The 27,972-nt window shown below is 24.0% G+C and overlaps 11 protein-coding genes across 11 annotated transcripts; 7 read left to right on the top strand and 4 right to left on the bottom strand.

Moving 5' to 3' along the window:
* Positions 1-581: 581 nt before the first annotated feature.
* On the bottom strand, positions 582-1,288 carry PCHAS_0112000 (conserved Plasmodium protein, unknown function; the record flags this gene model as incomplete). The annotated part of the gene is made up of 4 exons (XM_016798180.1): positions 582-635; positions 749-812; positions 953-1,008; positions 1,232-1,288. The coding sequence occupies 4 exons, from the start codon at positions 1,286-1,288 to the stop codon at positions 582-584; spliced, it is 231 nt and encodes a 76-aa protein (XP_016653025.1).
* A 2,053-nt stretch (positions 1,289-3,341) lies between these two features.
* Positions 3,342-5,097, top strand: PCHAS_0111900 (conserved Plasmodium protein, unknown function; the record flags this gene model as incomplete). Its single annotated transcript, XM_016798175.1, has 6 exons — positions 3,342-3,373; positions 3,494-3,589; positions 3,736-3,845; positions 3,982-4,032; positions 4,722-4,755; positions 5,067-5,097. 6 exons carry the CDS (start codon positions 3,342-3,344, stop codon positions 5,095-5,097), a joined length of 354 nt encoding a protein of 117 aa, XP_016653024.1.
* Positions 5,098-6,118: 1,021 nt separating this feature from the next.
* On the bottom strand, positions 6,119-8,173 carry PCHAS_0111800 (nucleolar GTP-binding protein 1, putative; the record flags this gene model as incomplete). Its single annotated transcript, XM_736388.2, has 1 exon — positions 6,119-8,173. One exon carries the CDS (start codon positions 8,171-8,173, stop codon positions 6,119-6,121), a length of 2,055 nt encoding a protein of 684 aa, XP_741481.2.
* A 2,038-nt stretch (positions 8,174-10,211) lies between these two features.
* Positions 10,212-11,201, top strand: PCHAS_0111700 (6-cysteine protein; the record flags this gene model as incomplete). Its single annotated transcript, XM_737876.2, has 1 exon — positions 10,212-11,201. The coding sequence occupies one exon, from the start codon at positions 10,212-10,214 to the stop codon at positions 11,199-11,201; it is 990 nt and encodes a 329-aa protein (XP_742969.2).
* Positions 11,202-11,816: 615 nt separating this feature from the next.
* Positions 11,817-12,815, top strand: PCHAS_0111600 (6-cysteine protein P12, putative; the record flags this gene model as incomplete). The annotated part of the gene is made up of 1 exon (XM_737875.2): positions 11,817-12,815. The coding sequence occupies one exon, from the start codon at positions 11,817-11,819 to the stop codon at positions 12,813-12,815; it is 999 nt and encodes a 332-aa protein (XP_742968.2).
* An 869-nt stretch (positions 12,816-13,684) lies between these two features.
* Positions 13,685-14,902, top strand: PCHAS_0111500 (cytoplasmic tRNA 2-thiolation protein 1, putative; the record flags this gene model as incomplete). Its single annotated transcript, XM_737874.2, has 1 exon — positions 13,685-14,902. One exon carries the CDS (start codon positions 13,685-13,687, stop codon positions 14,900-14,902), a length of 1,218 nt encoding a protein of 405 aa, XP_742967.2.
* Positions 14,903-15,514: 612 nt separating this feature from the next.
* Positions 15,515-15,874, top strand: PCHAS_0111400 (conserved Plasmodium protein, unknown function; the record flags this gene model as incomplete). Its single annotated transcript, XM_016798152.1, has 1 exon — positions 15,515-15,874. The coding sequence occupies one exon, from the start codon at positions 15,515-15,517 to the stop codon at positions 15,872-15,874; it is 360 nt and encodes a 119-aa protein (XP_016653023.1).
* A 341-nt stretch (positions 15,875-16,215) lies between these two features.
* Positions 16,216-16,920, bottom strand: PCHAS_0111300 (conserved Plasmodium protein, unknown function; the record flags this gene model as incomplete). Its single annotated transcript, XM_016798146.1, has 1 exon — positions 16,216-16,920. One exon carries the CDS (start codon positions 16,918-16,920, stop codon positions 16,216-16,218), a length of 705 nt encoding a protein of 234 aa, XP_016653022.1.
* A 34-nt stretch (positions 16,921-16,954) lies between these two features.
* Positions 16,955-17,308, bottom strand: PCHAS_0111200 (transmembrane protein 234, putative; the record flags this gene model as incomplete). The annotated part of the gene is made up of 1 exon (XM_016798139.1): positions 16,955-17,308. The coding sequence occupies one exon, from the start codon at positions 17,306-17,308 to the stop codon at positions 16,955-16,957; it is 354 nt and encodes a 117-aa protein (XP_016653021.1).
* Positions 17,309-18,551: 1,243 nt separating this feature from the next.
* PCHAS_0111100 (leucine-rich repeat protein) lies at positions 18,552-24,419 on the top strand (the record flags this gene model as incomplete). Its single annotated transcript, XM_016798132.1, has 8 exons — positions 18,552-22,877; positions 22,963-23,009; positions 23,091-23,163; positions 23,259-23,350; positions 23,478-23,628; positions 23,756-23,819; positions 23,930-24,240; positions 24,318-24,419. 8 exons carry the CDS (start codon positions 18,552-18,554, stop codon positions 24,417-24,419), a joined length of 5,166 nt encoding a protein of 1,721 aa, XP_016653020.1.
* Positions 24,420-25,711: 1,292 nt separating this feature from the next.
* On the top strand, positions 25,712-27,418 carry PCHAS_0111000 (eukaryotic translation initiation factor 3 subunit L, putative; the record flags this gene model as incomplete). The annotated part of the gene is made up of 1 exon (XM_739953.2): positions 25,712-27,418. One exon carries the CDS (start codon positions 25,712-25,714, stop codon positions 27,416-27,418), a length of 1,707 nt encoding a protein of 568 aa, XP_745046.2.
* Positions 27,419-27,972: the final 554 nt, after the last annotated feature.

Raw genomic sequence — 27,972 nt, 5'->3', positions numbered from 1 at the left:
AAAATATATGCTATAATCGATATAAGAAATATAATTTTTCTTTTAAATAAACCATTTTTTGTAAATATATACATAAATAAACCTACTACATGTATGCTTAAAATGCACACACATATAAATAATGAGTTATCCACATTTAACTCTCTAACTATAACATTATATAATTTTCTATATTATAATTTCAAAGATATAAGAATGAAGTTTTAAAAAAAAAAAAACATGAATAATAATTCATATCCTAAGTTATTAATATATATCAAAAAAACGAAAAGATTATACAAATACAATTTAATGATGAAAGCAAAAAATTAATATATAATAGGTTCGTATGTATGCGGGTCATATTAGAAATATGCCGTGAGGCAACTTAAAAATATTCGGTTAAACAACATGCATATATATTATGCACACATGAAATGTTCCCTTTATCAATTAGCGATTTTTTTTAATGTCCAATAAAATATAGTTGAAAAAAACAAAAGTTATAAAATAATTTTAGCTTTATTTCTGACAATAATGAATAAATATACTTTAAAAAAATATATAAAGCGAATTATTTAAGCCCTTTTCTCTTGGGTATCTCATTTTGTGCTGCTTGATGTGCCGATCTTGGAATATAGCAGTGAATCCTTGGTCTTTAAAAAGGAAAAAATAATAAATAAGTAACAACATATGTATACGTGTGCAAATTATGCAGTGACACTTATATGGAATCTCACAAAATGCTATTTATGTATTCATTTTTTACATTTGCAACTTGGAAAATGCCATAGATTCCTGAAAGAAACGCGACAACAAAGGTTACCGAAATCCTGTTATAAGAAATGTGAAAAAAAATATATATTGAAAGTTACTATTTTTTTGTATAATATTGCGTTTTTTTTCTGAACAAGTCATATAAAATGGACTTCAATTTGTGTAGCATAAATATTAAAAACATTCACATAATTACCAAAGTATAATGTGAAATTCCATGCTTTTCTGGTTTTCATCATATACTACAGCTGTCTGTAAAAAAAGGACAAACAAAAAAATGTTAATTATCCAAGTGATGATTTGTTAATTTCTATGGTTATTTTCTAGCTATGCATATATAATATATTATCTCGTTCATATGAAATAGCATATTTCTGCATTTTTATCATTATTCGCCTATCCTGTTCATAAATATTTATCACGTGTTCATAAATTTTATTCATTTCGTTCATTCATTTTATATAAATTTCTATACCTGAGCTGAAGCAAAGCACAAGTTTAATATTATATTATATAAAAACAAAAAAAACATTTTCCCTCCTATATATTTTCAAATAGTATAATTTTGTTTTCAATAATTCAAACTTTTAAGCAAAAAAATGTATTTATTATCTATATAATAATTTAATACATAATATATAAATTATTATTTTTGTATGCTTTTATATTAATAAGAAAAATATAGTAATATCTTCTGTGCTTTTCTTAATTTAATTTAATTTTATCTTATATATTTTATCTTATTTTTTCTCGTTTATCAAATAATAATATATAATATTTAAAAAAAAAAAAATAATAAATGGAAATATTATGGCAAGAGAGGTTTGCTTTAATTAAATTCGGAAATTTCTTATATTTTTCCCTTTTTACATGCATATTTAATTGTAATATATAATATTAATATTTATGGAAATATGCACATAAGTATTCATGGAAATATTTAAGAATATTTTTTTTCTTTTATTTTTCATTTTCTTATTTTTGTCCATTTCCCGTCCATTGCTACATTTTATATAGGATAAAAATGTAACACCCAAAATGTATGTAAATTATTTTGTGTGCATATAAAAATTATACCATTTTTTTTTGTGCTTATAAAATAAATGGCTGTATTTATTTGAAAAATCCTAAGTTTAACGAAATAAAAAGTGAGAAAACAAGCGAAGAAATGGAAAAATGAAAAAATGGAAAAGTGAAAAGTGAAAAGGATATATCTTGTGGGGCATATTCCCCAAAGTGAGTGTTACATTTCCTATCACGAAAGAACATATTCCTTATTATATAATTATTTTTTTTAAGATTAAATCATGACGGAATAAAATAATAAATTGTGTTATATGGAAAATATATAAAGTATAAAATTTTAATTTCCATAAAAATATAGTTTATTTTAAAATTTATAATATGCACACATAATTGCTTATATTACAAATTTATATGTCCTAAAATAAATATATAAAATATGTACAATATATTTTTTTTTTTTTTGAACTAGCGCTAGTTCCATTTCTTTAACAGCTAAATAATATGCTATACCATTTTCTATATACAGTTATTTGTGTATACCTATTTCAACAACCTTATATTTTAAAATGCAATATAACAACATTGAAAATGGTGTTTATATATATCTTTGCTTTCCATTTAGTCATAAAATAATGCATATAAAAATAGCTACTATTTGTAATATAGTAAAAAAATAATATACGTGATTATATATATTATTTTGTGTGCAAATAAGTTTGCAATATAATATAAGACTTGTACATAATTGTGCAAATCCTATAAGCCGCTAGTTAAGCAAATACTTTTTTGATAATATTAAATATGAGTTCCTATACATATTCAAATGTTTGGATTTAAAAAATGTTTAAAGTATATACACAGGAAAATATTTTAAAAAAATTATTCCACAGCAATAATAATATATAGTATATTTTATACAGGATATATATTTAACTTATAAGCTTTTGATAAACAATAGGTATAAAATTATTTTTAAAAATATTATGTAAAAACAAAACAAGTTTATTTATAGTTGGTTAAAATTAATTACGGAGAAACTTGTAAAATAACTAAATCGGGGTAATAATATATATTCCTATAATATATCACAATTTGGGCTTAGTTTTGAATTGTCGTTATTTTTCCATTTCTTGGTATGCTTTTACTATGAAAATTGTTATTGCATACTTATGATTATTTATTTGTGCTTATATATATTTTTTTTTATTTTTTGCTTCCCCTACAATTTATTTATGCACTTATTATTATACGAAAAAGGCTTATATCAATACAAAGAAAGATATATATAAAATATTCATATCTGAAAGTTCTAAATTAATAAAAAAAAATATAATAACAATATTTAATAATATAGAGAATACTGTATAAAGAACAATAAGGGGAAAAATATATAGTAAATTTTTTTTAATATATTAAAAAATAAATATATTTATATGTTGTAAAATATATTTATTTTATATAAATTATAAGTGTTACACAAAATTGTTTAAAGAAATATAAATATAAATAACACATGTTTATAACATATTAAAACCAATGTTAATGAAAAGAGAGATAAAATGAAATACACAGCTTTTAAAAACTCTTTGAGGTTAAAAAAAAAAACTTATTAATGATTTAAAAAATATATGATAAAATATTAAGGTGTATATCAACAAATTTTAATTATATGTTATTCACACATATATATAATTATTTATTATATTTATAGATTTGCAAGTAAATTTTGCCAGAACAATAATTACAAGTTATACATGAACAGTGTACCTCAGTTTTCAACATATGCATATGGAAAATATTTAAAAACGTAAGAGAAATTTGGAAATGCTAAACATGTATATTCCTTTAAATAATTGCTTGTGTTTATATAAATGTGGATTGAAAAAAAATATACAGCTATTTATTACTTTGCTATTATTTTGCCACTATTTTTTAACTTTTTTGCTTTAACAGAAATCCCCTTACGAATAGACTTGATGATTTGCTAAAAAAAAATTCAAACTTAATTAGTATAATTAGCATAAATGGATTGGATGATTTAATTACCCAATCCTCAAAAATAGGTAACTTATCTTACTCTATATAATTGATGTTGATTTGTAGTTTAAGCACTATAGATCAATTATTTCAAGATACATACAAATGTTTTTAATAAGCATGCCTTTTTTCATTTACATTTTATTTTTATTACATTTGCAGAGTCGGTTTCTATTGCGGATTGGCTACTAAACCTAGTTGAAGAGTATCAATGTATGATAAAATTACACCAGTATGAAATAATTATTCACATATATATATATGTATTACATGTTTATATATTTTTATGTTTATGGCTTCCCCTGTTTATACGACGTTTTATTTTACTTGAAAATATTTTTGTTGTTTTGCTTCCTCGATTTCCTTTTCTTTCAGCTCAAGAAAGATGTGTACATATTATGAGCTTATACAATGTATGTTATAATTATATATGTTGCAGAGAAGTGAGAAGATATTAATTGTGTTTACATATATGTTTATCTGCTTTTTATTCTATATGTATCGAATTGTTTATTTTTTGTTACTTAAATGATAATGCTTACATCATTTCGAATATTCATCTGTTCGAAATTGATACAATGATTATACATATTCTACATATATTTTAATGATTTATAGCTATCCATTTTGTTTTATGTAATTATAATATGACGAGTCTTTGCATCCACACAGTTATTATTCATTGAATTGTGTTCCTCTTTCTTTTTTTATAGTAAATACAAAATACGCTTAAAAATGTGTTTATATATATGCATGTTTATATATATCAATTACATGAATGCTGAGAGAAATATATTAGTATCCATATTTACATACATATATATATACGTACGTGTGCATACCCCCTTAATTAAAATTACAAAACATATTCATGCTATATTTTTCTTCCCTTTTTTATGTAGTAATGCTATCATGCGTAAATATGACCACAATACGGTTAAATTGAGAAAAACAAAAAAAGCGTACAAAATAAGTTTGTATACTATCTATTATTAAACATGCACACTATATATTTTATGTTGTGCTAGCCATATGTTTATTGCTTGTATATATAGTTATGTAAACATTTATGCACATATGTGTTTATGTGTGTATGGATATATATATATTCTGTATGGGGACCCGATTTCAAAATAAACATTCGAATAGCTTATTATACATATATGTATATTCATAAATACACGATAATTGCTTACTATTTTTATTCCCAATTTTATTAACACATATTTTTTTTTTTCAAACAAAAGCAGTTGGTTTTCCATTAGGAGCATTGGATAGTCAACACAGTTTTATACATGAATAAAGAAATTACAATGAAATATTTGAAAGAGCAAAGCGTATTAATTTATACTACTTTTTCCATAAATTTTAATTTGGATTTTATAAAAAGTTACAACTAACCTTGTTAATTAATTTTTTATGTCATTGATGATATAAACTAATGTAATTAAAAACCAAACATTATATACCTTCATTTTGTTATCATGTTTTTTTTATGCTATATTTATCTAAATATTTAATGCCATTGTGAGAAGAGAGAAATAACGAGGGGCGATATATATATTGTCTATGTACTTATTTGTGGTATACTTTTTATTTATTTCTACTTTTTTTTGCACACAATATGAACATGCAGAATTTATTGATTTAAAAACATGTACACAAACAGCTTTTTTGCATTTATCATTTAATAATTTTTTTTTTGTCAGGCAATTTATCACTAGAAATTTGGCACGGCTAGTTTACCACATTCAAATTCCCAACAAAATAGCTAAAACGGATGAAAAAAAATAAACAAAAAAATAGCTAGCTATGTTAATAAATAGCTGACTCAATAAAAATATCACACAACACGACATACACGAATGAGTCTATCCTTGCAGAAAATATTTTTTTCAAGACAAGGATAATCTATTTAATTATTTTGTTCTACTATTCATACAAAATTTTTATATCTTTGTATGTATTATACTTATATTTTTTAAAAATTTTTTCCCCCTTTTTTAAATACAACTTTATTTTATATAAAAATAAAACCTTTTAAAAACATATACAAAAAAGTTAGTTTTTTAATTGAAAAAAAATCAAAATAAAGCAAAATTGATAAACGAAAATAATGAATTATGTATACAAATAGTAATAAATTAAAATGGTAAAAAATGCTAAGATAAAAAATGCTAAGATAAAAAATGCTAAGATAAAAAATGCTAAGATAAAAAATGCTAAGATAAAAAATGCTAAGATAAAAAATAAAAGATGGGTCATACATATTCGATCGTGTTTTATCACTTATTTAAGATTATCTTCTTGATGCTGTTCCCATCGGCCTTTTTCCTGAAAATAAATGCTTTGGTTTGGGGGCATGGATAGATCGATCTGCTTCTCCCTTTGTTCCTTTTTTTATTTGTCTATAAGCAACTATATTTAATTTATATGCCTTCTTTCTCTGTATTTCGGTTGATGTACTTTGATATATTCTCATTTTTCTGGTTGGATCATTATATATATTATCTTTAAGTTGTTTCTTTTTAGATATAAGTTTTTTAACTTTATCTTTTTTGATTGCTTTCGTTGTAGATTTTCTAGACTTTTCTGTCATACTCTTAAGTACTTTTGTTTTGTCAACATTTAATTCATCTAATTTCTTTTCTATCTCTTCAACTGTTTTATTTCGTTTGTGATATATAGGTTGTTTTTCTTCGTTTAATTTTGCAGTTAATTTTAATTCCTTTAATTTCAAAGCCATTTTTTCTAATACCTTTTTCGTCTTAAACCATAATGGATCGATTTCAACATCATTGTTAAACATCATTTCTTCTTCCTTTTCTAATTCTAATAGTTTTTGTTCAATATCTATATCTATAAAATCACTTATATTTTTTCCATTATATATTTCAGGAATAACATCATATTTATATTCTTCATCAATGTCATATTTTTTTCTTATATCTACTGAATATACTCCTGCACCTCCATTTTCATTTTGTAAATCTATTTCCAATTTCCTATCATCGGTTCTATTACTTAAATAGCTTTGCCTACTTTTATTTTTTTTTTTATATTTCATTTCACGCATTGTACTTGATACAATTTGATTTTGATCATCTTCCAATGCATTTTCAGATACGTTTCCTTGACTTTCTGGATGCATAGTAGCTTGTTCTTTTAGCTGTTTTTCTTGTTCGAGTTTTTTTTTTTTTGCAATTATGACTGATTCAGGTATAAATGGTACCCTATCAGCAGCAGGCCTAATGGAAGCTAGCTTTTTATTAATAATATTTTGTTCATCTAAAAGAATATCTGAAACTTGTTCTGATCTTAATAATTCACAAGCTGCAAATTTAGCTTCTTCAACACCTACTCCTGTTAATGTACTAAACGAGCAAAATTTCACAGTTCTTTTTATATCATCAACAATTTGCTTAATTAATAATTTATTTTCAACGGATACACTATCTAAACTTCCTTTATCAATTTTATTTAATCCTATAACAATTGATTTATTTGAAAAAAGAGATTTAATTGAATAAAGTAAATTTATTTGGTCTTTGATTGTCATTCCACATTCTTCACTAATATCAATAATAAACAATATAACACCATTAATATGAGCTAGTGCTGCTATTGTTGTCATTTCTATAGTATTACGATTTTCTAATGTTCTATCCAATAAACCTGGTGTATCTATTATTTGATATCGATTTAAATTATGATCAAAATGCCCTACATATAAATTTTTTGTAGTAAACGAATATGGTTGCACTTCAACATTAGCTCTAGATACATAATTAATAAATGATGATTTACCAACATTAGGAGCACCAGCTAATAAAATTGTTTTTTTATGTGGATTTATTGAAGGTAACCTAGCTAAATTTTGTCGTATTTCTTCTAAGTATAATAAGCTTGGTTGTAATTTTTTTATAAGTTTACACATTCTTCCTAATGCGCTAATTTTAAGCATTTTACATTTATATAAAGAAGAACTAAATTTTAATAATTTAATATAATCATGACATATTTTTACAACTGATTTACTTGCATAGCTACATTGCCCTAAAGCTAATTTATAATGATCTCTATCATATAATATATTTGCTAAATCAGAATAAAATGGATGTATGTCATCTAATTTTGGAAAATCATTTATTATTGTTTGTAATTTATCTTTAAATAATTCTTGGCACATTTTAACTTTTCTCATATAAAAATTCCTTATCCTTGTAATTTTAAACCCCTTATGTATTTCGGTCGGGGTTTTCCTCTGAGTCTTCGATAAAACGATATCGACCAGTTCCTTTGCGCTCACCACCGGCTTGATATCTTTGAATCTGTATAAGTTTGTTTCATTCATTTTGAAGATGCTATATTATATATGTGGTTGGTACGGGGTCAGGCTAAATAGGTAGAGAACAAATATTTCATAAAAAATTTCATAAAAAATTTCCGCTTTTTTCTCAGCCTTTTCGATGATATAAATTTTATCTTCCCTCTTATGTGATCAATTGACTGCGCACGATGTTTCAATAGTTTCTTGGCCCTTCAAAACATGCTGCAATTTGGGGATATATTTTTTCGATATATCTCTATATAATTATACATGCGAAAGCGATGTAAATAAAAAAATTAGCTAATCCTACTTAATGATAATTATTTTATAGGTATTGCTCGTATATATTTTCTATTAACATTTTTATCATACATAGGAAATAAAAAAAATGCTATAATTTGTTTTAGAGCAAAATAAAAGCTAGCTACTTTATATGTAAAACTGAAATAATGCATATAAGCCCTTGAATTTTTTTTTCTTTATATTTTTCAAAAATGGATATAATATATGCGATATTTTATAAATTAAAACTAATTATAAAAAGGATGATTATATTATGAAGGAAAAATAAAAAGAAAATAAATATTTTTATAAATCATAGGATTGTAAATTTATATGCAAAATGAATAATAAAAATATAGTAAGCATATAGTAAAAAAATTAAAAAAATTATCATATATTAATTTGAAAATATTTTAAGAATTTTATTATTCATTTAAATTGGAAAAATATATAATAACACAACATCGTAGTTTCATCACCGAAATATATTATACCATAAAAAATTTATGCATATACTGTTTTGATCTATCGTATAATGGGAATAAGTACATATATATATTTATATGATATTTTTTTGCATTTATAAGGTAATAAGATTTATTTATTTTGTTTTTTTTTTTTTTATTTTTTTTCAAATATTCCTAATAATAAATATATTGATTATTTGCAAAAATAAATAAATAAAATTTATCATTTTTATGTATTTTTTTTTTTCTCAAAATTGTACAGGAGAAAAATGGTAACTCATTCCCTATTTTTTATAGGGCATACATATTTATTTTAATGAAATTTTTGTGCTTCCCCAAATAATGAAAAGAATGATTTGTTATATATATTGTAATTATTATTTATATAACTAAACAAATTGTTATGAGCCTTTTCTTTTGCTTTATATAAATAGGAATGCATGTAAATATAATAAACAACAAAGGGAGCATAATATACTCTCTTAGCAATATATTGAAATCGCTGTTGCAAAAAAAGCAAAACAAAATAGTAATATAAAGTACAAATAAATATGATCATTATATAGTGTACATAATATACATATTTATATGTTTCGTCCCATTTCATTACGTCTGATATTGTTTGAAGTCTTTTTTGACACTTAGTAATATTTGATTTATATTATAAAAAGTGAATATATGTTCATATATTGGGTAATAATATTTTGTTACTTATTTATGATTGAAAAATTTTATTTTTTGTTTATATTTTTTGTGTTATTACATGTAAATTTATACATATGTTGTTTATATCACTGCAGTACTGATTGTGTCTTATTTATTACATTAAAATAATTGGAAGCCATATATAGGTACCATTTTCACACTTATATATTTATTCAAGTATATAATAAATTGCTATTCTTATAATTTTCTTTTTTTTTTTTTAAATTGAATTTTCAATATATATAAATTTTATGTGGCAAAAACTGGGTCATAAAAAAATATTGTTATACATATATGATCATTTTCATTATTTCAAAAAAATATATTGCCTTTTTTACGATATAATTGTTAAGAAAAAAAATAAACACAAGATTGAAGAACAGAATAAGTGCTTTATTTGATGATAAAGATATAAAATTAGGAAATAATTATTTGTGATTTATTCAAAAACGTAAACAAACGTATACATATATTTTATAGGGACAACAAAGAATAATATTCAGTTATGCTTGTCTCTATATTATAATATTGTGTGCAAGTGTACATATTAACAGTCAGAAAAAAAACAATTTTTTCCTTGCCGAGTCATAAAAAAATTGGTATAAGCAATGATGAAGACATATTTTTGGCTAGCTGTACACTTTTTTTCCAGTTTTTGGATGATACAAAATATAGAAATATGTGATTTTTCAAAGGAGTCTTTAGACGTGGCACTTACGAAGGACAAAAGTGTGATTGGGAATAGTTCAAATGAAGAAAATCATAGTGATAATAATATAAAACATTGTGTAAAATTTACAAAGGGATTTGAAATATTTACATTTATATGCCCAAAAGGGAATAACAATGATAATTATAATGGTATAGAAATTCGACCTGTGCAATGTTTTGAAAAAGTTCGAATAAATGGAAAAGAAGAAAATTTAAAAGATGTTTTAAAAGGTGTTATAACAGAAAATAAAGAAACAGATACAAGCATAATAAGAAAAGCATTTATTCCTCCAACGATATATAATGATATGTCATTTGAATGTTCTTGTGATAATAGTTTAACTATTAAAGATAATACAATTGGAGCAAGAGGAATTATGAGAGTACATTTAAAAAAAAATAAAATTTTTGGATGTGATTTTAATTATGATGCTAGTGATACGAAATTTTCAAATGGTAAGAGTGCCTTTACAAATTTTTATGATAACCAAGCTATAGATTTAAATAGAAGTACTGTTTGTAATACAGAAGTTAATACTAAAGAAGTATATCTTGGTTTAGTATGCCCAGAAGGATATGAAATGTACCCAGAGAATTGTTTTGAATATGTTTTATTTGAAAGCAATGTCGTAAGAATTAACGAACTAATTAAACATGATGTTAAATTACATATTGAAAAAAATAAACATACACATATGTCTTTTGCATCATTTACTTTAAACCCAAATGAAAACCCCAAAAGTTTTTCATGTCAATGTATAAAAAAAAATGCTAATGCATTTCCCCTTATTGCAAATATAATGTTTTCCAATTATGAGTCTTATTCTTTTAATTATCATGTAACTTATTTAATTCTTATTTCCATTATTTTGATATCATATATATAAACACACACATCAAAAGATGGAAAATATTTATGTATATCATGTTTTTTCTATTTGCATAAATGTGAATATTTGCAAATAAATCCATTTTGTTATCGATTGTTACTATTTATTTGTTTATAATTTTATTATTATTTTTTTTTTTTATCATAACTAGCTAAATAACTTTTTTTTTGCTTTTATATTTTCTGAAGTTTAGAAAATAAATGCAAATTATAAGGTGTATACAATAATATTGATTTTTATGTATTAATTTGTTATTTGTCTAAATCTGTATTAAAACAATTTTATATAAATTTTCCTTATATATGCGCACAAATTATATGCACAATATAAATGCACCGTTATATTTGGAAATAATTTTCCAACGGTTTTCGAAATAAATATATAAAGAGAAAATATTGTGTGTTTTTTGTGAAAGTCAAAAAAAACATGGGAATTAATATGCACACAGTGCATTCATAAAAAATAAATTAAAATCAAATAACGTAAAAAATAGAACAAAACAAAATAGTATGAAATCGATAAAAAATACAACAAAAATTAAAATATAGCAATATAAAATAAAATAATAATAATATAATAAATCTAAATCAAATTAATCATTTTTTATATAAGATGGTACAAATCAAAAAAAAAATTCTAATATACACTCTGCTCTCCTGCTTAGTGTATGGAATCAAAGGGCTTGAGCACCAATGTGACTTTAATGAAAATCATAATGTAGAAGCAGATAATGAAAAGCATGATATAGATCATCAATGTGTATTAACACCAGAACTGTTCGATAAAGTTAGTATAGTATGTGGATCAAAAACTATAAGTCACAAACTCTATCCAGACAATTGTTTTGAATATGTATATGATAATCCAACTACACTTGTTGCCAAAAAAATAAATGAAGTATTGCCTGGTGCTGTAAATGTATTTTCTACTGTTGATCCAGAAACTGGAAATAAAATCATGACAATGAGAGTACCACCAAATGCTGAAGAAAATAAAGTAATATATTGCTACTGTGATTATCGAGATGTTAAGTCACAATCTAGCAGCATTTATGCTAGTGACATAGCAAATTTAGGTACAGTTAAAATCGTAATACCCGTAATGCCAACACTTATTAATGGATGTGATTTTAAAAAAGAAGATTCCGAAATATTTACAAAAGGTATTAATATTAACAGTTCAGCATATAACAATGTAGATGATATTGTTTGTAAGGTTGAAGCAGAACCAAATAATTTAATTGGTTTTAGATGCCCAGATGATTATGAAGTTTCACCTCCTGACTGTTTTATTAATGCTTATAATTTTGAAGGAAAAACAGAATATATAAAAAATAGAATAGTATTAAATTCATTAATTATGGATAGTCATAAAAAAACATATTATGCTAAAGTACCAAGTTATGTTTATGGAAACCCTAACTTTTTCTGTATGTGTGTAAAAGATAATAAAAAGCTTATAGCACATTTTAATTTTGCTTCATCTGCAGGAGGTAGCCATTGGGGTGGTTATGCTAGCCAATTATTTGCGAGAAGTAATTCAAGCTATTACGGAAAAACCGCAACTATTCTTATTGTAGTATTTTTTATTGTTTCCTATTTGATGCTATAATAATTTTTTTTGAAAATAAAAGAATTATTTTGTAGCATATCTATCCTCGTACCAATATTCATATGTTGAATGTATCATATATAATTATGTTATGTGTGTTATGTTTATATTCAATATATGTTTATACCTGATTGTTTGTGATTTGTATTTTTTTAATTTTATAATATATATATTATATCTATCTTTATGATTGTTTTTTTTAATTTGTTTTAAAACTTTAAATGGAATAATAATATAAAATTTAATAGTATGGTAATAAAACAATACGAAAAGTTGTACATGGGACAGTAACCTATGAAATAATTACAATTTTGAAAAAATGAAAAACCTTTTACAATCTTTATTTTGGTGCTTATCCACAATTTGGATAGCACTAATTTAAAAAAAAAAGGAAAAGGAAACACTTCACAAATATATTTATATTTTTTTTTTTTATGAACGGTACATAAAATTTGGGGGCAAAAATATTCGTGGGAGTCGCATACAATTGGAATTTAGCGATCCACAAAAAATTAAAAAAAGTAAAAAAATAAAATAACAATAATAAAATGTGATAAAAAAAAGGAAAAAAAAAATAGTAAAGAATAAAATACAATTCTCTAAAACAACAACATTAAAGGAGAAAATATGTGATATACTAGAAATGCCAAAAGAAATGGAAACTTCATAATAAATGATTATTCTTATATGCATGTAAAAAATTTATATATTCATAAAAAAGTTATCCATTTGAATGTTATACTAAATAAGCCAATGTATAGCGAAAATTACGAATGCAAGAAAAAAAAACAAAAGGGCATAAGGAAAGGTAGCTAAATTTTTTACTAATCATTTCAAGAGGGTTAAAAAAAAAAAAAAAAAGTTAAAATATGTTATGCGAACAGTGTAACAAAAATAATGTTTGTATGTTAAGGCCCTCGAATAAGGAAAAATTATGCAAATACTGTTTTTTAGAAAGCTTTGAAGATGAAGTACATACAACTATTTTAAAAAAAAAAATGTTTGAAGACAATGACAAAATTTGTATTGCTGTGTCAGGTGGAAAAGACTCTAGCGTATTAACACATGTACTTGTTAATATAAAAAAAAAATATAATTATAATTGGAATTTATTTTTATTAGCTATTGATGAAGGAATTAAAGGTTATCGTGATGATTCATTAAAAGTTGTTTATAAATTAGAAAAATTATATAATTTACCATTATCTGTTTTAAAATTTCAAGATATTTTTTCTTATACTATGGATGATGTTGTAAGTTATATAGGAAAAAAAAATAATTGTACTGTGTGTGGAGTTTTTAGAAGGCAAGCTATGGAAAAAGGGGCTTTATTATTTAATGCCACAAAATTAGTAACAGGTCATAATGCAGATGATTTAGCAGAAACTATTTTAATGAACATGTGCAGGGGGGATATTGATAAGCTAGCTAAAAATATAAATGATGTTTTGCAAAAAAAAAATAATAATAATAGCTCACTAGCTAGCTATTCTGAAAATAATAACCCAAATATATTTCCAAATTGTAACGATGTTTTGGATAAAAATGAAGCTGGAAATTCCGGTTGTGGGTGCAAAGAGAAAACAAATATCGAAAGTAACAAAGAAGAAGAAAAAAAAAATCAATGCAATAATGATGTTGCCAAAATTAGTAATGATAATATAAAGTATGAACATAAAATGGATGGCTTTATTCCAAGATTAAAACCATTAATGTGGTCATACGAAAAAGAGATTGTTTTATATGCTTATCATTTGAAACTTGATTTTTTTAGCACGGAATGTACATATTCTCCAAACTCTTTTCGTGGTAATTTAAGAAGTTTTATTAAAGATTTAGAAATTATTAATCCACAAATTATTTTAAATATAATACATTCAGCTGAATTTTTTTATTTTAATACAAACATAAAAAAAAAACTTAATACTTGTATAAAATGTGGAGCTTATACATCCAATATGATATGTAAAGCTTGTCTAATAGTTGATGGATTAAATAATTATACTGATAACTCTTTTCTATATGCAAACAAAAAAAAAAAAAATAACAAAAAAAAAATATCCATAGAATATGAAATAGAAAAATGATATTCATATTTCTATTATTGTAACAATATGACATTTTTTTTTGATTTTATTTTGTTTTGTTCCACCGCTATTTTATTAATTTTTTTAATAAATAATTCATTTGTATGCATAGCCTTTTATTTTATGTTTGTACAAATACCTTTTGAATATTATAACTTTACTTTTTTGTGTATATACTCTTACCATTTATTTTTTTAATATTATATAGACAGTTTGTATAAACATATATTGACAATATTTTACACAAAATATGTAATTATTTTACTTGGGGTTATTGACAATATAAATAAAGCCAAATAATATTAATTAGTAAATATATTTAAGGGCATATTTGAAACAGAAAATGTGTTTCATATTTTGTTATTTGTTTATTTAGTTTGGCTTACTTTTTGTATGAACATATGTAAAAATGTTTTAATTTTTTTTTGCGATTAATAGAAAAGTCTTACAACGTTTTATTTAATTAAGCATATTTATATCCTATATAGATAAGCATTATATATGTGTGTATTGCGAATTGGCTTGTAGAATTGTTCATATATAAAGCCAAAGCAATTGAAAAAATTATTTTGCACACACATAAATTTTTATCCAATTTTAACTGTAGCAAAAATGAGAAACCAAAACGAGAGTACAATAAATAGAATTTACGAATCGTCACTAAAAAAGCTTGAAGAAAATATAGAGAAAGGAAAATTAGTTTTAAAAGTAGAAAAGGAAAGAAAAATAGATTTTAAAGGAGTTGAACTTAATTTAAAAAATCATATGAATGAAATGACAAAACTTGTGAAAGAAGCAAAAAATATAAAAACATTATCAAGTAATAATATAAAAGATTTTTATAGTTCTCTAATTAAATGTGATGAATTATGTGACAAGTTTACAACCGATGAAATAAATAAAAAAATAAATGATATTTTTGATACGATGCTAGTCGAAATAAACACTAAATGTAAAACAGTAGTTTTATAATTGATGACCTTACTCTTTTGAGATATAAAAATTGTGTTGTTTCAATTTTAGTGAAATTATAAAGCATTACTAAAATTAATAAATTTAAACAATTTTTTTATAACTGTCTAAATATTTTTTAATTATATAATTTTTTGTATTTTTCGTTTGAAAAAGATTAATTTATAAAGAGATTCAAATTAATTTGCAAACACAAAATGGGCACTTCTCAAAAAGTAGATATAAATAAAGCATAACAAAATAAACTATTCAATAAATAAGTTATAACCAAATTGTGGCTAGCCATTATGGCTATATAGGGATACAAAAAAAAAAAAAAAAAAAAAAAAAAGAGAGAATGGCTATTTATATATATGCTTGTATATGTCTAAAATATATCGTCTTTTTGAGGTGTTTATTTTAAAATTTTTTTGTTGTTCCATTGCTGGATATTTTTTTTTAAAGTGAATATAATTTGTAGATATATAATTTGAATTAAGAAATATTTTATTAAAATATTCATCAGCTAATTTAAATGTATTTAAGAACATTTTATGTTCATATTCTTTTATGTCATCTTGAAAATTTGTATGAACAGACAGAATTTTTTCGTTTTGTAAATTGTTTGTACCAAAACAGAGTTGTAAATAATTTTTATTATTTAAATTTTTTAATATATCTATATTTAATAAATTATAAAAATCGGGTCCAATTTTTTCATGAATTTTAATATAGCTTTTGTATTTATATTTACCAATTGGTCTATATATATCAGGTATAATTATGCACACATTATTTGTATCTTCACATTTTAAATAATTTAATATATTTTTTATAATAACCCCACTTTGTGTATTTATTTGATTTATTGGTTTAACTAATATTATATTATTTTTTTCACAAATATATGATTTTATATTACTTAAATATATCCATCCATCATATTTATATTTATCATTCAAAAAGTCTAAATACATTCGACCAACATCCCCTTTTTTGAAGTTACTAGCTATTTTATTTTTTATTTCATTTCCCAAACCAATTAAAATTTTGTTTTTTTCGATCATTTGTATTTATATATGTATGGGTGTAATTCCTCTTTTAAGAGTTTAGGCAAATGATAAGTCCTGTACAAACTAATATTAATCCTAGCACTGATTTGTATGTAATATTTTTTTTTAATATAACTATTTCAGTGATATATGTAAAAACAAAAGATGATACATTTGATAAAGGGACTGCTAATGATATGTCCGATTTATATAACAAAAAATAATAAAACAGGGACCCAATCTGATTTAGCAAGTATGGTAAAATAATGTTAATGTTTTTCAATACTGCAAACATTCCTTCTGTCGCATTGTTTTCCTTTTTCTTTTCTTTACATCCTATTTTTATAAATACATTTGTACATCCCCACAAAATACCAACTAATATGTATAAAATAAAATACATATTTTTACTTAATGTTTATAATATTCTCATTTATGCTTGCATGCTGTATTTGTGTAAAATTTAAACCATTATGAATTAACTAAAGGGTAATAACTATTTTTCTAGCTTTTTATTACACTCTTTTTTTTATTTTGTTTCTGCATTGTTAGGTAGTGATACTATGGAAATAAACCTTCGTATGCATAAACAGGCATATATGCATTTTGTTAATATATTTAATTTTTTTCAACTCCATTTATCATTTTTTTAAATTATATTATCAATTTTTTAAATTACATTATCATTTTTTTTGCAATTATTTTTTAACACTGCTTTATATTTTTTTTCGCTTTCTTGTGTCGCTTAAAAATAATTCATAGTATAGGAATGACATGCACATAACAACTAAATTTATCACGGGAACGCCAATATAGCAATATACTTATTATATTTTCCTGTTTTGTTTGCTATTTTCCTATTTGCTTAGTATACTTCTTATTTTTTTATTGTATTTTCCGCTTTATTTATTACACTTTTATTTTATTCAATTTTTAACAGTGTATGCAACATATTATTAATTGTTTTACGTATCCCCTCGAGCATGTTATTTTTTTTTATTTATTTTTTTTATACTTTTGTTTTGTATTTATGATTCATTTTGATTTTTTCTGCATCATTGGTTGATTATTATTTGTATTTTTGCACTTTTGTATTTTATTCATTTGTTTGTTAAATTATGAAAATTAGTAAAATAGAGCGATCAAAAAATATATTGTCTTTACACCAGTTCATAATTTAGCTTTTATTCTACTATCAATGTATGCCTAATTTTATTCTTATTTGTTTGTATTTACAATTTTTTGCATTTTTATTTTTTTGTTGTTTTATTTTTTATGTACACACCCTGTTTGCAGCTAGCGATTGTGATAGTATCACATTGTGACAATTTTATAATTCATTGAAAATACAAAGATAAAAATTATTGGCGAATAATATAAGTGGATACGGATTCTGAATCCACACAAATCCACACATCTGTATGTTATCACTTATATATAGTTTGTGCACGAATCTTAGGATAGTTAAATATATTTTAAAACGTGCAATAGTATCAGCAAATTTTGTACCACACTAAGATAAACAGTTTTGTATATAATTGAATACATGTGTGCATGCTTTTTATTGGAAGCTTTATTTTATATGATTTGATTCGGTTTATTTGTTTATGGGCGCATCTATATAGTTTATTTTTGCGTATTTAAAAATGTTGCTCGATTTATCTAGATGTAAATTAAAAAGTTTAGAGGATAGTGATGTGATCCTTGAAAAACTGATCGAACTAAATTGCGATTATACAAGTATAACCTATTTAGATGTTTCATATAATAATATTAAAACTCTTAAAGGGTTAAGACACTTTGAAAACTTGAAAATATTAAACATTTCCAACAACGAATTAACTTCATTAGATGGTGATTATATTCCTTGCTCAACAGAAAAAATAATTTGTGATAATAATAATCTTAGTGACATCTGTTTTAAGGGTTTAACAAATGAAAGAGAAGAATCAGAATCCGAATATGAAACTGATGAAGAAACGGGTTCAGATAGTAATAGAAAAAATAGTTATATAAATAAAACTTATAATTATAAAAATGAAAATGATATTTCTTCAAATTATTCAAATGATTTAAAAAATTATAATATGCATGATAAATATAATAATAGTTTTTTTTATGATAAAATATATTACACAAATAATAATTTTCCATTAAGTAATTTAAAATACTTAGATGTAAGTTACAATAATATTAAAAGGTTAGCCACATTTGAAAAATATCTTCATATTTTAAACAATAGAAATAAATTAAACGATTCCAATGAAACAGATCTATCAAAGAGTATCCAGTCTGAAAGTGTAGAAAGTGATATTGATGATGCACACATAAATAATTTTATTTTAAGTAAAACTGAAAAAGATGTTATGATTCTATTTTTTAATTCTTTAGAAACTTTACATCTAAGAGGCAATAAATTAACCAATTTAAAAGGATTAAGTGTTTTAAAAAATTTAAAAGTTTTAGATCTTAGATCAAATTTAATTAGTCATCCAGTACAACTTTTTTATATTTTAGATAACAAAGATTGGCTAAAAAAATATCATGATAAAAAAACTCAAAATAAAAATACTTATTCTTCTTATTTTTCATATATAATAAAAAAATATAAAAACATAAATTTACAAAATATATTCTTACTAGGTAATAATAAAGTATTCAAACCAAAACGGCTACTTGCATCTGTCTTTAATGTATTAAAAAATGTTAATACAAAAAAAGAACTTATAACAGATTTTTCAGACACTGTTTCAGTAAATGAACATATTGACATTTTTGAACGTGAGTTATGTGATGCAGATGATGAGGAAGACGATGATTCATATACTACTTATACTAATTCAGATGTGGGTTCAGAAGTAGATGTAGAAGCAGAGGCAGAAACTGAGGAAAATTCAAACTTAATAGAAAACGATAAATATATTTCTAAAAATAATTATAATCAATTTTCCAACAAAAGTAACGAAATAAATACTCATAGTGAGATTGAAAAAATTGCATATAAGCCAAAGGACCGTATTGAATTGAATGATTCTGGGTTCTATGATAAAAATGAAAGTGATTATTTTGAGAGTAACCAAGGGGAAATGGATGAGGATAGAGAGGCTCCAACTCCTTTAAACCAAAAAGAAATAGATGTAGAATCAAGTGATACTGAGGAAGATGCACATGGGCAAGTAGAATCTGCAATGGATTCTCAGGACGAATCAGAAAATCAAAAAGAAGACGATACAAGTGAAGAAGAAGTCGAGCCAAGCCAAGTTAAAAATGATGAAATAGTTTCGGATAGCATAAAGAATCAAAATGATAGCGAAATTGAAAGTGAGGAGGAGGAAGAAATGGCTAGGAGCGAGATAGATGTAGACAGTATTAAGGATCGAAATGATAGCGAAATTGAAAGCGAAGTAGATGCAGATAGTGTAAAGAATCGAAATGATAGCGAAACTGAAAGTGAGGAGGAAGAATTAGCTAGAAGCGAAATAGATGCAGACCCCATCAAGAATCAAAGTGATATCGAAGTTGAAAGTGAAGAAGAAATTACTAGAAATGAGATAGATGTGGGCTCCATAAATAATCAAAGCGATAGTGAAATTGAAAGTGAGGAAGAAGAAGAGGAAGATGAAATAGCTAAAAGTGAGATAGATGCAGGCAGCATAAATAATAAGAATGATAGCGAAATTGAAAGTGAAGTAGATGTAGATAGTGTAAAGAATCAAAGTGATAGCGAAATTGAAAGTGAGAAGGAGGAAGAAATGACTAGGGGCGAGATAGATGTAGGCAGTGTTAAGAATCAAGATGATAGCGAAGTTGAAAGCGAATTAGATGCAGATAGTGTAAAGAATCAAAGTGATAGCGAAATTGAAAGTGAGAAGGAGGAAGAAGATGAGGAAGAAATGGCCAGAAATGAGATAGATGTAGATGGTGTAAAGAATCAAGATGATAGCGAAGTAGATGCAGATAGTGTAAAGAATCAAAGTGATAGCGAAACTGAAAGTGAGGAGGAGGAAGAAGAAGAGGAAAAAGAAGAAAGCGAATATGAGGAGGATGTAAATGTGAATCTCAAATCAGAAAGAAAGGAAGAAAAAGAAGGTGAACAGATGCATAAATCGCAAACGGAATTAACGGATTTAGAAATAGAAGATGTTGAAAATGATAAATTAGATATTAAAGAAAATGAATCAGAATATAAAAATTCTCATGAAGTTACAAAAGAAGTAGAAGAAAGTGATTTTGAGGATGAAACAAAAAATGAAAAAGAAGTATATGCATCTAATAAAGAATCTGAAATGAATAGTGAAATAGAAGTAAGTGATTCAGATGATGAAATAGAGGATGAAAAAGAAGAAGATAATTTTACAGATTTTATTACTCAAAACTTGATACAAAATAGCAATCAAAATGTAGAATCAAAATCAAAAGACGTAGTTCCTTTTTATAATAATTTAAAAAAAAATATGCTTAAAGAAAATTATCATAGTGAAAATAGTGAGGGAAATGAATCTATAGAATCAAATGAACAAATAGTTAGATTGAGAGATGTGATTAAAAAAAAGAATCGTTTAAATAGTTATAATTGTAGTGAAATAAAAATAGACAGTAATGAAAAGGGAATATATAAAAAAAATGATATTTCGTTGAAAAAAAACAAAAAACAATATAACAAAATGGTTAGAAATAAAAATGTTAATACTAACTCCAACAATGTTAATGAGAGCATAGATAATATGATAAATAATAATATTGAAGAAAATGAAACAAGCTGTTCTTTTTCGTCGATTGTAAAAAATAAAAAAATACTTAAAGAAATCGAAACAAATGATAAACATTCAGATGCTTCAAATTTTGTAAATCATACATCTATAGAAAATGACATACTTAATAGTGAATTTGAACAAATTAGCCAAAGCCCTACTCTTGAGCAAAATGATAGTGGTACAAATTCTATTCCTCAATCTAATCACCATAAAAATGGAATCATTGATGAGTTTGCTAAAGCTAGAACCCAAATGGAAGAAAAAGAAGATGCAGACAAAAATTTAGATGTAATAGAAAGTAGTATAAATAGAAAATGTGTAAATCATGGCTATTCAAAATATTTCGATTCAGCAAATGAAAACATGCATGGCAATGCTGATAATAGTCCTGCTAAACAAAACTTAAGCTTGAGAACTGTGCTTGAAAAGGGAAGCAGCAAGGTCAGACCAGATGTGTTAGAAGAAGAAGAAGCAAAAATAGATGCATCACACTCCATGCCCAATGAAAGTAAAGAGATAGTGAACAAGCTAAAGAATAATAATGCATATAAAAAAGATGCTGACAAATTATGTAAAATTAAAAGTTTGGAAACTTCGAATTTTTCACATAATAAAATGTTAAATGATTCATACGACTCAAATTATAAATCATCTTCCGACTTGTCTGAAATGAGCGAAATGAGCGAAGCAGACAAATTTGATGAAGTGCATTTAGACGTTGTTAAAACAAATCAGCATGACGAAAAAGATGATATAAATAAGAATAATGCTTCTCATAGAGTTTGTAGCAATTCGAATGAAATAAACAAATTAGAAAGTAAGACAAATAAGGGTTCTGTAAATGATAATACAAAAATTTTAAAGTGTTATGACAAAATTAATGGAAATGGTGACAGCCATAAATTGATTAAAAATTTGGAACTACAACTAAAAGAAACATATTTAAAATTGAGAAAAGAAAAACAATACAATAATATCCTATTTAAAGAAAATAAAGAACTTGAAAATAAAATAAAATCAATAAATCAAAATAAAAAAAGGTTTAAAAAAAAAATAAAAAAATTGGAAAAGGATTGTAATGAAAAAAATGAAATTACAAAAAAATATGAAAATATGATGGACAAATTAAATTTAGTAGAAGACTCAAAAATGGAAATTCCTATGGATGATATAAAAATGCAGAACACATACATTGAGAACTCAATTGAACAATTATATGTAATTTATATTTTTCAATTATGTCTACGCTTTTACATACTTATGCATTTGGATGCTTATGTATTTGTTTTTTCTTTTTTCGCAGTGCACATTCTTCGACACATTAGGTGAAAACCACATAATAACAAAAAGGTAATTAACAAATTGAAGTAAATTTTGTTTGCATATGTTACAATGCTTAGTCTATATATGCACATGTTCATAATCTTGTAGGATCGAAGATTTAGCTTCTGTATATGCAAAAAAGGAAAATAAAATGGAATCACAGTTGAATAACCAAATGAAGGTAAATACAAGAAAAGCATAAATATTTACAAATATGTATGCATAATAAATAGTATAATTTTTTTTATTTTTATATATTTTTTCTCGTTATATCAGAATTTAGAATTATTAAAAGCTAATGAAGAATTGGATAAAACAAAAAATGAATATTTCAACGAGTTACAAAAAAAAGAAAACGTTATTATCAAGTAAGTCATATATATATTGTCTATGCTTACATTTGGGGTTTAAAAATTTTGTTAATTGCATGAGTAGCTCATTATCATTATGTTATTATGCTTCCCCATTTTCTGTGACCTTTTTAACTTTCCTTAGCTTAACTGAAAATTTGGAAGAACTAACGAAAAGCACCAATGACATGAAAATTGTGTTAGCAGAAAATGAAAACAAATTAAAGGCCCTTCAAATAGAGCTATCTCAAAAAGATGAACTAATCAAAGAGTTGGAAGAAAGAAACAATAAGCTGGTATGAATAGATAAAACATATAACACCTTTATCATTGTGTCTGCATGTGTATATTACATAAATTAGTATGACATATTCTGTATTAACCTACATAATTTATTATTTATAACTTTATATAAAAATTTAGGTGGAGAATGAGAAAGTAATACAAACGGAGAGGGAAAACTTGTTGGAGCTACTCTATGGAAAAGGTAAAGAGTGTAACACAATTTTTACAACAAGCATTTTGCAACCTGTTGTTCACAATCTTGGCATATTAAAATAGGCATCATTTACTTCATTTGTTCTACTACATTTTTAGATGAGAAATTAGTAAATGCAAAGGAGTATAAAGAAGAAATCAAAGAATTGCAACAAAAAATAAAAAATTATTTACATAAGAATACTCATAAAGTGCAGGATAAAATATATGAACAAATTTTAGATAAGTTATATGACGAACAAATTAAAATACAATCATTGCTAGTAGAAAAGGATCAAACAATAGTTCAAAAAAATACAAAAATCGAAAATCTTCAACTCCAATTACATTCATGGGCAGAAGAAGCATCAAAATGGGTATCCATCGCGGATAAGCACACAAAACTTATTACAAATCATAACACCTTAAAGGTAATTGAAACGTGTATATATTACATGAATACATTTTATATAGACAATATTTACAACCTCTTTGTTTTCTTTCTTAGAAAAATTATGAAGAACTAAAGTATAAGTACATAATGGATGTAAAACATTTGCAAACAAAAAAAAATGAAAAGGTAAAAGAGCTTATAAGGAAGTTCTCGTAATGTTCATAAAAACTAAACGGAGGATTGAGTCTGTACATTATGCATATAACTTTTTTGAAACGAATATCTGCATTCTATTTTTAAGAGCATGGCTTTATAGCAAGTTAAAAATTGTAAACCGATTGAATTGCCCTTTTATATGCTTCACCTTTTTGTTTATCGATATGCATAGGATAATATTTATTTACTTTTTTAAAAACAAAATGTTTAAACATGAATTGTCAATTTTTAAGAAAACAAAAAATAGGTGACAAAACTGTAACCATTCGATCTTTAGAGTGAACAAACGGGTTCACCATTTTTTCCATTTGCAAAGAAATGCATACTAAATATGGGTATAAAAAATATCTTTGTATAGAATAATTAAAAAAACTTCGTTCTATAATTTCACAATTGATATCCAACAGGTTTATGCATACATAATACGTGGGAAAGTATACTGAATATATTTTTTATAGCACACACAAAATTTTCTATAATTTAAAATGTTCTTATTAATTTTTAGTCGTATAATTAATAGGTAGGGGGAGAATAAAATAAATATCGAGTATTAAGTTGTTTATTGTTATGTTACATAATTTTGTTGATATATTTGAATATTTAACTATTTTTATATAAAAAACAAAAAAATATTTTTTAAAAAAGTTTGGGCCCCATATGGTGGAAAAGAACATCGTGCTTTTTTTTAAACAATATAGAATTCGAACTTCAATTATTTTTCATGTATTTTTTATCATTGTGTTTTTCCTGCTTATGCTGTAACATAACAGTATTAGTTTTGTTGGCATGGAAAGGATGTAAATATTTATTTGTATATAATAAATATTATATTTCTATGCAGGCATGTATTACTATTACATATATTTATTTATTGACTATGCATATGTACATACATACATTCTGATATTATTCCCTTTTTAATTTATACGCCACGTATTTATATTGAACATATATAAAATTAGAGAGTTAAAAAAAAAAAAAAATTTATAAGTATAAACATTTATATATTTTTCATTTTTATTATTAACTTTTTTTTTATTAATAATTTTATAATATTATAATTAATTTTTTCCATACGTATTCGTTGTATATTTTGTTATCTTAAACATTTTTACGTTTTGCTTGGAAAATAATTCCAACTCTAAAAATTAAAAAAAAATCAAACAGTATATAAAATAAAAAACATAAACAATTACAACATACACAAGTACCGTTGATCAGGTAATCCTATTGAATTACGCAAAAACTGTTATTATATTTAAAAAATAAAAAACAAAAAACAAAAAAACAAAATGAATCAGGCACAAGCTGAGAACACTGTCGTAGAGGAAAGGATAGTAAGTTTTGAAGAAGAGGTAGAAACATTTTTAATTAATTTACATGATTTTGTATACCACCGAAATGCTGAAGCTATAAAGAAATTATTTGATACGGACTTTTATACAATATCTGATTTGTATTTTAAAAATATCCGATGGCCATCTATAAAACTAGTTGATGAATTTTATAAACAAAAAAATCGATTTCATAATTTGATTCACTCTTTATATGAAGAATTATATTATCGCCATGTATTTATAATTAATGATGTAACGTTAGAGGATCGTAAAAACACATGGGAAAATTATAAATGTTTATTAAACTTTATATCAAGTATATGTACAGATAGCGATGCAAATGATAATGTGTTAGTTATGCCAAATGTATGGATATATGACTTTTTATCAGAATACATTTATCAATTTCAATCTATGTGTCATTTTAAAATAGAATTATTAAATTCTCCCGAAGAAAATGAAAAAGGAATAGATTTTGTTGTAAAAAATCCAGATGTTTTTGAAAGCAGTATAGTATTAGAAGTATTACATAGTTTATTATTGAAGGGTGAGTTTTCTACTTTGCCGGAAGAAGAAAAAGTTGCATTTGTTAATAATGTATTTAATGTAAATAATGAAGAATTAACAAGCAAGTATCAATTTTCCTACTTTTCATGTTGTATATTATTAAATGTATATGTATTATTAGGTGATTATTATAGCGCACTAAAAATAATATCAAATATACAACTAAATCACAAACAATTATATTGGAAAGTAACTTTATGTCATATAAATATATATTATAATATTGCTTTTTGTTATATGATGTTAAAAAGGTATAATGATAGTATAAAAATATTATCTCAAATATTAATTTATTTATCAAAACAAAAGGCACATATATCAAATCAACAAAGATATCAACAAACATTAATAAATAAGCTAATAGATAAAATGTATTTAATTGCTATTATATGTCATTCATTATGTAATACAAGATTAGATGAAACTATATTACAAAATATAAAAGAAAATTATTCAAGCAAATTTTATTCTTTACAATCAGCTAATGAACAAGCATATACAGATTTGTTTTATCGAGTGGCTCCTAAATTTATTGATCCAGTATCTAATATTAGTTTTCAATTATTAACAAATTTTGAAAATCCACAAAATCAAGCATATAATTCAAATCCAACATTACGACAGTTATCTATTTTTTTAAAAAATGTAACTTATCAAAAAAAAACATATCATTTAATGTCGTATGTTAAATTATATCACAATATTCAAATTAATAAATTAGGAAACCTAATGAATTATCAAGAACAAAATGATGATAATGTTTATTGTGATATTATGTGTGTTAAAAATTATAATAGGCAATTGATATGGAAAGAAGGCCCATTATATTCAGGAGAAATAACTACTTCTATTTTTGGAAATACTTTTGATTTTTATATTGATATAGATATTTTAAATATTAAAACAAGAGCACAACAAAAAATATTCATTGATTATTTTATTCATCAAATCAGTATGTGTAAAAATCTTACAAACAATTTACAAGGGAATAGTTCTGGTCATCTTTACAAAATTAAGTATGATAATTATAAAAGAAAAAACAAAGGGAAAAATAGAAACAAACATGGAAATCACCAGATCCCAGTTATGCAATAAGCTCATATTAAAACAGTATACTATAGTTTGTATAAATGTATGATCATATTTTTAACAAAATTGACGTAACTACCTAATCCTTATGCATATAGTAATATGATATACTTGCCGATAGTAGTCGTAGCAGGTGCTGAGAAATATCATCGACTTATTGTTACATCACTGTGGTAGTATGAACCATAATGAAATGCTTATAATATATTTACACAACTACATATATAAAATGCCTATACATTTTTAATAGTAACATTTATACACCCATTTTTGTAATCAGTACAAATGCTTACATTCGTTTATGTGTGCAAATGTATTGTTTTATTTTGCTATTATCGCTATTTATTTATTTTTTTTTTTACCTTTATAAAATTTTAAAAAAAAAATATAAAAATAAATTTTGAAAACTAATGAATGACTAATCTTCAAATGTGTTATTATTTTATATATATTTTTTACAAACTAATTTAAAACATTTTTACACTTTTCCATTTACTAATAAATTTTTTATAAAAAAAATACGCATTTTAACTTGTATGCAATTATATGTGTTTACTTAT

Source organism: Plasmodium chabaudi, assembly GCF_900002335.3.
Source record: "Plasmodium chabaudi chabaudi strain AS genome assembly, chromosome: 1".
Taxonomy (NCBI): Eukaryota; Apicomplexa; class Aconoidasida; order Haemosporida; family Plasmodiidae; genus Plasmodium; species Plasmodium chabaudi.
The sequence above is the reverse complement of the archived record's forward strand: the minus strand, read 5'-3'. Positions and strand labels throughout refer to the sequence as shown.